The 11,105-nt window shown below is 38.9% G+C and overlaps 1 protein-coding gene across 1 annotated transcript in view; it reads left to right on the top strand.

The window, feature by feature from the left end:
• Positions 1–7,970, top strand: part of MYO3B (myosin IIIB) — a 381,433-nt gene extending 373,463 nt beyond the window's left edge. Inside the window, exon 32 of the mRNA XM_060106164.1 lies at positions 7,951–7,970. Coding sequence (XP_059962147.1) covers positions 7,951–7,970 — 20 coding nt within the window. The remainder of the gene's footprint in view (positions 1–7,950) is intronic.
• Positions 7,971–11,105: the final 3,135 nt, after the last annotated feature.

Here is an 11,105-nt window from a genome sequence, read left to right on the forward strand (position 1 = left end):
TTGGCTTGTTTTTTTGCAACATCATGGAATGTATTTTTTGCAGCATACTGGTCAGGTGACTCAGAGAAGGGGGATTTAAAAGGGAAGAAAGCTGATGACATTAATTTGTTGAAAGATCTTGAGTCCAGTGGAGAAACTCAAACTCAGATCTCTCAGGACCTGCTCATGACAAAATAACCTTCCATGAGAATAGAGGGAAGTGGAGAGCTTGAGAGGTCATTATTCTGTGTATGGTTTCATAAAGGGTTTTCATTAACCTCATATCAAACTGTAAGAAAACAAGGCAAAGAAATTAAGTAATTCTGTATGACCCTAAAGAACCGAAGTCTAAACTCTTGATCTGAGCAGAGAACTGGGAACTTTGTGTCTCACTATTTTTATAAATCTCTAAATGTTTACTGGATAGTTGAACCAGATTTAATTTACAGTGTACAAAGGAATTTTTTTCCAACATGAAGCACAAGATAGGAAAATAACCCAAATATAATTGTTTTCTATTTAACTTTGTTTCCCCAGACACTTCCGATTTTATTGGTTTTTTGGAGATTAAAACTGAAAGCACCAGAGTGATCTACTTTTTCACCACTAATACTGCATTGATCTCACTTTTGCATCTCATTAGTTTAACGCAAACAAAGGTCATACCTGTGATTTCATTTCATCTGTTACTCACATTCTCTACTGTTGCCCACAGGCGCGTGCACACCTGCCAGTCATTTGTGTGTATAATCGCCCCCGAACCAACTCATCCATACTAACGACTGCTCTCTCTACCTGTAAAAATATTTTAGAATTTATGAACCTTGGTGGGTGTTTGTACAGTTGTACGATGTTATTAACCTGTCCAATGCAGTTTTTGCTCACAGCTGGGGAAAGGCAGTAACTGGTTAAAATGTGGGCTTTTAGTCCATCAGTGACCAAATGATCCAGAAAGGGGTTCGGATAAGGCCACCTGGTGCAGCATTGCTTTTTAAATGAGTGAATTCCGTTAGAATAAAGTTCTGGTGTAGTTATGGAGAATTTTCCTCCCTGAAGCCCTGAATGCATTTTGTTTGGTCATCTTTAAATTCCAACAAGCCAGTAAGGTCAACGGCATTTATGTCCATTTTGCAGATGAGGTACTAAGAGGCCAAGTGGCAGGAAATCTGTAGTCACAGCATCTTAAAGTTGGCAGGGACCTTAAAGAGCCTCTCAACTGATGGTTCTCACCCTTTACCTGCTTTTACACTGGTTTCATGCAACAAACCTCCATCAGGTACATCTTTCACTGCACACAGTTGCTCACACATTGGGAAGGAGCATGACTCCTAGGAGAACAGCTCAGAATCTCCAGGCAAGAACAGCCGTAATGTCCCACATCACCACCCTCTTGAAAAAATCACTGTATCAGTCCAACCCCCTGTTTCACAGATAAAATACGGCAGCCCAGGGGCTAAGCAATTCACCCAAGGTCACATACCAGTAAGTTCCAGAACTTGAACTACGCCCAGGCCTTCTGACCCCAAGTCCAGTGCTGGTGTCACTACAGCTGACCGGCCCTTTGCACGCTAACAGCAGGTACCGGAACCAGGTCCCCAATTTAGAGAGCCAGGCAGAGGTGGGGATGAACACCCCAGAATCCCCTGCCACGAGAAATCAAAGACCCATTCACAATTAGTATAGTAAAACCCAGCACTATCTGGTGTCCCATATCCTCAAGCATTTAAAATGTCGTTCCAATCTTCAAAGACATTCTTCCGTTCCATTTTTATCTGCTTTTACCTAGGACATTGTTTCCCAGCTCCGGAGGAGTTCACTAGGTGATTTGCATCTCATTAGGAGCTCCAGAAATGATATCTCCCAGCCTGCTGCCTGGTGCTGTGGGTCCACTAAGCATCAGATCCAGGTCTTAGATTTTTTTTTTCATGTTGACATTTTTGAAAAGGCTGAATTAATGCTGTTTTCCCACTGGGCACACTTTGGGTGGCCATTTTGGCCTTAATTCCTGCCCCCGCCCCACAGGACCAAAGTTAGAGAAGAGCCATTGTCAGAGAGGGTACAGAGGAAGTCAGTCATCCCACATGAAGACAACTGTCTAGAAAGGAATATTGTGAGACATGAAAATAAGCAGTTAGAAAACTCCTAAAAGCAGAGAGATGGGACATGATACAATCTGACCACTATGCAAAGTAAAACAAAAAGAAAACCAACAGCAACCCATTAGAATCTGTATAACTGATTCTAAACTTGCACATTTTAAACATTTTTGACTAGTTTCAAATCTCCTGACACCTGAGTTTTATGTTTTGCTTTAAGAGGAGTCTTACTAGGTCCAAATGGCTTTTCAGCTGTGTCTTGCATTCATACTGAACCCTCCAGAAGAGCACTGAGCAGCATCGTACCTCTGGAAACCAGACACGTTTCCATGATCAGCAAAACTGTTCTCTTGGAATAAGAGAAATTATTTTCCCAGTGTCCAGGGAAATTAATGTCTGCTTTGGGCTCAAGCCATTTGATGCAGCCAGCTTCCAGTGCAAAGAAAATGCTTGACGATGCTGGGAGCTCTACTGGAGATGCTTCCCCTTCCCAGAATTCCTTCTGCCATCTCAAAACCTCTCTGACCCTAGGCCAACTTTTCAGGATGCAGCTAGCTAATCTGCAAAATCAACCTAAGCTCTTAGGACAGAGTTAAATCTCTGGTTTTTCCAACGCTGGCTACAAATTAAAATCATCTGAAAGGGGGAGGGTCATTTTTTTAAACAATAAAAATGCCAGAGACCTAACCCTAACCAACTGAATTAGGATCTCCAGGGATAAGGCTGAGGCGTCAGTGTTTTTCAAAAGGCCTTCAGGTGATACTAATGTACAACCAGGACGGAGAATCACTCTCATATAACAAGAATCACGACAACCCCTTAGGCGCACCTGCTGTGCCTCAGGTGCTATGCTTTCTCTTTTCATACATTATCTGTCATCCTCACTACAGCCTTACTTGCGTGATCATCATCAGTGAGTTCAGACTTCTAACAGGTGCTAGAGATGAGATTCATAGTCAGGTTTTTCTGACTTTCTTTTTCTTCCGTAACATTCATGTTTCTCAAAGTGTGGGACATGGACCTCTGGTGGTCTGCAAGTTGATTTTACATGGTGTGTGGATGTGACCTTAAATAACACTGAATTGTGTAGAAGAAAGTTACTCCTTTTACAGTCCTCAGTTTAAATTCTTCAGGTTAAGGAGAAAGTCATAGTGATATTAGTATGTCTTAAGCTCCTCTCACATTTACTCACCTGTCTTTTTAACAAACCTTTAAGAAGCCCAGAATGTTCTGTGGGAAACAGAACCTAGCTCAGCTGTGAGAATATTGTTTTGTTCTTACTGTATTTACTTTACGGTTTACTTCTATTTATGGCAAATGACACGTGTTTTCCCTTTACAGTAGTAGTTTCATTTTTAAAGAAATGTATTTAGGAGAAAAAGAAATTGGCTGATTTTAAAATATTAAATAAAGAATAGTACAGGTGTCTCGAATATAGCAAAAAAATACTTAAGTGGCAGATGAATGAAGAAGTTTGAGAAATACTTTCCCACAACATGGTAATTTTGAAAAATGGGCATCTCTACACCTATTAGCCAGTGGGACCTCTCATCCTTTCACACCAGACAGGCAACTAGTCCCATCCTTTTTAGGTCCAGCCGGGACCTTCGAACTTTGCTGCTGCTTCCAACTCAAGAGGAATCCTGAAACACAAATGGCTAATAACATGGGAAGGGGGAAAGGAAGGGCACTTACCCTCTCAAGTAATCAATGAAATGCAAATCAAAACAAATGACGTGCCATTTTTTCACCTATTGAATTATCAGGCTTTTTCTTAAAGATGCTGACCCATGCTGGTGAAGGCCTTCAAAAACAGGTAATCTCAGGTACAGGTGGTAGAAGTATATTTTACCACCCACTTCCTAGAAGGCAATTGGAAATAAAATTTTAAGTTTTTAAAATATGTATAGTCTTCAGCCAGTAATTCCACTTCTAGGGATTTATCCTAAGAAAATAATGTGAATTATCAAAGATCAAACTATAAGTATGTTCTTCACAGCATTGTTTATTAGAGAAAAACATTGGAAACAATTTCCATGCCCAAAACAGGAAATTGTATAAGTTAATAATGGTTCATTCATAAAATGAAATAGCATGCAACTATTAGAAATGATGCCATTTAGACTAAACTGGAAGACAGATAAGAAACTTGTTCCATCATTTGCTACTATTACGGGAATGGGATTGGGTTTTTTTTTTTTTCACTGCTTAACTTATTTGAACATCATGTTCATTCATTACTTTAAAAAATGTAACTCTAGAAGTATAATACTATTTTTAAAGTAGATTAAATCATGGGAAAACATTTATGACTTTATTGTTAAGTGTGGGGAAAAGTAGTAACAAATTAGATGAATGATTAAGTTTTGGTTTTGTTTTTTTTGGCTAAAAAAGTGAATACATATTCCTAGAAAAAATATTGAAAGGATATTAAGAAAAAAATACTTAATGAACCTTGTTTTTAAAAGGCCAATTTCATCCCCCTCCTTGGTAGACTAAGGTTCCCCAGAGATGTTCCAGGATAAGAAAGTCCTTGGCAATAATATTCCAATTGACAGAAACAAAGAGTGGACCACAGAGATACAACAGTCCTTAACAAGAATGATGAATAGTAACCATTCATTCATTCATTCATTCATTCATTGTTTGTTGAGTGTGTGCCAGGACCTGAGCTGTGAAATCGTTTCAGCGGAAGTTATTACCACTTCCCTAACTAATAAGGGGAGAATTCCATATAGAAAATTTATAACTCCACCATCTTCCACAGGCACTAATTTAACTCAGGGATGTTTTCTTTGTAGCAATTTTGCAATTTTGAAGAAGATTGTTCATGACATAACATGGCAACTGGGAAAATTTGTAGCTTTCCTTTCATCTTAGAAAGGAAGATCTGAATTACATGCACCCCAGGAGAAATCTCTCTTTCTGGTTGTGTGTGTGTGTTTTACAAAAGCCTACTGAATTCCTTCGTCCCTCCTGAAGTTAGATGTGGTAAGGTGAAAACTTATAAGAACGTCTCATTTAAAGAAAAAGCATCGTAATAGAGGCCATGGCCTGGGCCTTGAGGTTTGAATCAAAAGACCTGAGTCCAAGGCTAGGCTGTGAGGGGAGACCAGCAGAGGGCCCCAAGCTCCCTGGGCTTCAGACCCCTTAGATATAAAAGCAAGGAGCCTAACCACAGAGGTTATCATCCTCCATGTCATAACTTAAAATTGAAAATTTCAACTACCAGACATAATTTCTCCCCTTCTATTCCCTGTCAAGGCTCTGAGCATCCCTGACATAGCCCATGCCTCAGCAGATCAGGAGAAAATGCTTTACAACACACTGGTTGTTTATCTGAAATTCAAATCTAGCTCAGTGTCCTTTTTTTTCCCTAAATCTGGCAACCCTAATTCCATAATTTTCCAAAGACTGCGTCTTTAAGGTAGTGCAGATTATTGCAGACTTTCTGCCAGTGTGGTTCTTATTGGGAAGGGAAGATTTAAGATGGTCTAGTACCTTGTCTCTCAAGGCATGGCTGCACATTAGAACCACCTAAGGAGATAAAATACGTGTCATATACATATACATATACATATATATATATATATATATATATATATATATGATAGATAGATAGATAGATAGATAGATAGATAGACAGACAGACAGATCGATCTATCAAGGTCCTGATCTGAGCACTGGTATTTTAAAAAGCTGAACATCAACTGTAGTGTGAAGAAAATGACCCTAAGTTGGGTGTATCTCGTAACTCTATACAGGATTTGCCATCTGCAAATCTAGAACGCTGAACACTCTGTTTGCCTCAAGGGCTCAGGGGGATGTTTTACTTGGCAAGTGATCCTCGGAATGCCTCATCCACAAAATGGCAATCAGATCAGCAGTCATACTGCTCAGAAAGTATCCATGTCTGCAGAGGCCCTCAAGGACGGTGCAAAGACTATGGCTCTCCCAGTATGCCCTCTCCCAAGAACCCTGCTCACTGCCTGTCCACTCCTCAGGGACCTGGAATTCATACTGTCCCACCCAGGATGGGGAATATTTGGGCTGCATGTGCCATCCTGCCGTCCCTGTGGTTGTCTTTGCCCCGCTGCAAGCCCAGCTAGGAAATTTACCAGAACTGGCACATCTGTAATGGGTGCTGGAAAGTGAAACTAAGTGTTAGGGGACAATGTTAGGCAAGAGCATTTGTGGCCAAAATAGCTGTAACTCAGCAAGTCAAATAGAGTAAAGGAAGTCATTTCCTTCTTCATCTCTGAGACCCTGAGAGAAAACAAAAAGCCTCATTTGTAACTTAAAATTGTGTTTGAATTAGGGTTGCCAGATTTAGGGGGGAAAAAGTACACCTGGCTAGATCTGAATTTCAGATAAATAACCAATCACATTTTAATATAAGTATGTTCTGAATATATACTTACACTCGGAAGGTATTGGTTGTTTATCTGAAATTCAAATTTAACTGGGTACCCTGTACTTGATCTGGCAACTCTAGTTTGGATATACCTGCATGTTCAATATAGAAAATTGAAATATTAAATTTCCAAACCAGTTGTTTAAAGTTACGGAACAAAGCTATCAACTAAATTCAGCCATTTGTCTCTCACCAAGGACTTGACCAACTGTGCCGCCACACAATGATCTGGAATTAGGGAATAAGGAGTATGCATTTCCTGGTGCTCTTGAGACTCTCTCCATATTTCTTCCATTTTCTGACAGATTTATCTCCAGTTTATTATAGAGTTCTGTGACAACTCAGAAGAGAACGGTGTATTCAAGGTCTCAACTATGAAATCAAAAAGTGCAGGGGGAAAAGAAATGTACAGGGATTCCTGAAAGGAAAGAGAACCTATGTTAAGTTCAAACTGGTATTCATGGTATGATATACTTTTAAAAAGCACAGTAGGTAGGTAGCACCCAGAGTATTACAAACTGGAGAATTTGGCTTGGCTTCACAAATATTTATGTGAAACGCAAGTTGGCTACTTACACAATATGAACATCATTGTCTTCAAAGTAATAACTCATATTCTAATGTATATCTTCACACTTGAACTGCCCAGCTTATCTACATAAACTAGTCAAATGAACTAGGAAAGTGCCAGATAACCCTATTGTTTTGTATCTCCTATGAGCAAACTGACTGGCTCAAGAGTCAAAAGACAGGGGTTAAGCTTCCACTCTGCCACTTACAGATTTAGCCTTTCTTACCTATAGTTTCTTTATATATTGAAAGAAATCATAATTTTTGTCCTACATACCTCATTCATTTTTTATTTTTAAATTTTTAAGGGAAAAAAATCATGACAAACTTCTCAAAGTGCACACATATTTAGATTTAATCAGTGTGCCATATGTTATTTTGTATTTGCTTCTTTTTCTGAATTTTCATCTATCAGTATCATACCCATATTTATCCTCATTGGTGCCTTCATGGTATGACATCATATTTATATCTCAGAGTTAACTTGTCCCCAATTATCAAATATTTATCATGTTTCTAGCTTTTTTCTGTTAATGTAAGTATTGTTTCTAGCTTTTTTCTGTTAAAGTATTATATCCATCTTCATACAAATGGTATTTTTTTCTCTTTTGATTTACTTTGTTGGGACATGTTCCTTGGAACAAGTTGCTTAGCTTTTGTTATCTATTGTCAAGTAACTTCAGGAGAAGTGGAGCCTATGGACTCATCTGTGCACCTGGGGCCTCTCCCACATTGTCTTTTTACTTTTTGATTTATCCTAATTAATAGAAAGACAGTAGTAATTGTTTTAGTTGAAGCTCTTTGTCAAGGTGGCTGAATGTTTTTCAATATCTCATATCATAATTGTATTTCAACATGTATAAATATTTCTCCATCTTTCTCTTGCCTCAGCCTTTCCACATTATGGATAATAGACTTTTGTGTCTATATTTTTAAATTTGTTTTTATCTTTCTGTTGCACTTTCTTTCATCTTAAGGTTTTGTTACTGTCCATCATATAGAATATTTTACTTTAGTATAATTGAACCCATCCTTGTCCCTAATATCTTCTTCCACATTTAAGATATATAGTCTATTTCATTTCCTTCTAAAGTTTTTATGGGAATGTTTAAAATGTTTAACTATATAGCTCATCTGGAATTTATTGTGGCTGGTGAGAATCAAGAAGTATATTGAGAAAAGTAAAAGATTTAGAATAAAAAAAATTAATTTGAGTCCAACAGCAATAGCTATGGCCTTAGGCAAGTCACTTAACCTCTTAAGACTCACTGTCCTCTATTAGACTGAAGGCAGGGACCTTGTCTTTTTTCTTTTTGTCTTCCCTACAATACTGAGCAAATTTCCTTACATATAGAATAAGTTTTATAAGGTGTATATTTAAGTTACATTTTTTGCATATTGCTATCCAGTTGTTCCAACAGCAGTAATTGAATGATGATTCATTTCCCAATTATTTATTTGGTTGCTTGTGATCGATCATGTATCAGTGATACTCAGATTTGTTCCAATGACAAAGCACCTGGAAGTTGTGGCACTTCTAGCAAAACATCATGACATATGGAGATATTAAAGTTAAAATAATGAAAATTAAAATTTGATGCTAGGGCTTCCCTGGTGACGCAGTGGTTGAGAGTCCGCCTGCTGATGCAGGGGACGCGGGTTCGTGCCCCGGTCCGGGAAGATCCCACATGCCGCGGAGCGGCTGGGCCCATGAGCCATGGTCGCTGAGCCTGCGCATCCGGAGCCTGTGCTGCGCAATGGGAGAGGCCACAACAGTGAGAGGCCTGTGCACTGCAAAAAAAAAATTGATGCTAAATCAGACACCAGCTTACATTAGATTCTAGTATGGTATAGATACCACCAGATACCAACAGTATGTCTTAATTTATGGGAAATGTTAAAATAGGTAAAATTCAATCCAACTGAATTCTTTCTAAGAATCAGGAAAAGAACACCCACCTATGAAACAGCAAGTTCATCAAGAACAAAAGTTGAGAACCACGTCTTTTAGTAAGCATTCCCAGTTGAGAATATAAATAAAAGCTTCTGATCAATTGTAAACTTTACATAAAGTCCAACTGAATGGGGCTGAACGTCAGCTGAACCCCAAAACTATTTAAGATCAGTCTTTTGAGTTGTCAAGTTTGGAATTCCTGTAATAGTAGAAAGTCTAAGAGGGAGTAGATGTCAGATCTCCAGTGCATGCTCACACCAGCAACCTTAACTCCAGATGTTTCTGTTCATTAATCTATGAATCAGAGGAGATAACATAAAAGAACCTCATGTTCTACCATATTACAGAATATGAACTTCATAAAGCGTATGGAGGTAGGTATGTTGGAACTATCAGAAAGTACCCTTATCAATTCTGGATTCCTTGTACTCTGAGGATGATGCCAGTACAAGAGGTTGGAATCCTCTTCTCTGCGCAGTTCCTGAAGATGTGGACAGGGATGTCTGTTAAGGTTACTGGAACCTTCTGCAAGCACCATCATATGGCTATGCTAATTAATATTTTTTCATGGAGCTTACTTTTACTTAAATTTGACTTTTTAAAACAATTTTTTATTAAGAAAGACAATATGCTGTAGTTTTTTTTTAACTGCTAGAACAGGAGGTAAGAGATCTAGGGTTGGGTCCCCGCTCTGCCACTTAAACTGGGGTGTGTCATTCATTTTTTCCTTTTGTGAAAAAATGGGTATTTAGAATGGATGGTTCCTAAAGTCCTGTATGGTTCTAATAGTCTTGTTCAAACATAGATATGTTCCAATTCAAAAAAAAAAGATGCAAAACTTCATACTTAGGAAATTGATAATTCACTATTCATTATGGTCCTTGCTGAGTCATTCTTCACTTAGAAAATTCCCCCAGAATTTCCTTGTATAGTAGGAATCACTAATGAAATCAATCTATGTTTCCAAATACAAAGCTCCAACTCTTTTTTATAAATAATTAGTTTATGGTATACCCTTGGTCCAAGAAAGTGATATGTCTTCTCCAAACCATGACATTCATGAGCAGTATTTTATGGCGGCTGTGTATGCGTGCATGCAGGCACGCGCGCGCGTGCACACGTGTGTGTTGGCAAGAAGTTAGAACTGCTGAATCCTGATTCAGATATAGTGCCAAAAGGACAACAGATTTCATGAAAATCATCTGCTTGGAAGGGAAATAAATCATGACTTTGTTGGACCTGTGGTTTCTTAATTTCTAGTACACTCTTGGTCCAGGGTTCCAAAATCAGGGCTAACACGGAGAGGCTGCTCCGTGAAATCATGAAATCATCCTTTCCCCTTCTCCTTTACACTACCTCCAGAGACTGCATGGATCAGTGGTATTGTTCAAAGCATTTCAGAAAATACTAGCTCAAGCCATTTGCCCTCCAAAATGTATCCCCCCAAAATGTATCCCACCAAAAGGTTTGCTTCTCATCTACCCAAGAGTGTGTGTGCTCCAGATGTCTTTGAACTCTCACTGTAGGATGTGGTGCAAACTGCCCCAGATTGCCTTCATTGCCTTAACTGAGTTATCTCACCAAGAGGGCATTCTCTACTCTACAAAGACTGACGACCAACCTCTACCTCACCAGCATGGACAAACCAATTTTCTTTCCTTCACTCTTGACTGCTGACTGACTCAGATAAGAAAGATGAAGGCAAAGTCCCCGACAGCTGCCCTTGTTTACACTTAGCAATCCATGTGTGTGTGTGTGTGTGTGTGTGTGTGTGTGTGTGTTTAGCATGATATTTCTCCTAATATTAGCAAAGCTCTAACGTGCCCGTTAAAACAGGACAGAGTTTCTGCTATGTGCATTTATGTGATGAGCAATTTTACACTCAGTTTTCCCAAAACCTCAGATGCTTTACAGTAAAGTTTTGCTATCCTGTTGCAGATTCAGAAAATGGTCTTGCACAGAAGCAGCGAACACCTCACCGAAGATGTCAGCAGCCCAAAATGTTGAGTAGTCCTGAGGACACCATGTACTATAACCAGTTAAATGTGAGTTCAAAGTGGCCATAAAGCTGTTTCACTGGCTTTGTTTCCAG

The sequence above is a fragment of the Mesoplodon densirostris genome, chromosome 8 (assembly GCF_025265405.1).
Source record: "Mesoplodon densirostris isolate mMesDen1 chromosome 8, mMesDen1 primary haplotype, whole genome shotgun sequence".
Taxonomy (NCBI): Eukaryota; Metazoa; Chordata; class Mammalia; order Artiodactyla; family Ziphiidae; genus Mesoplodon; species Mesoplodon densirostris.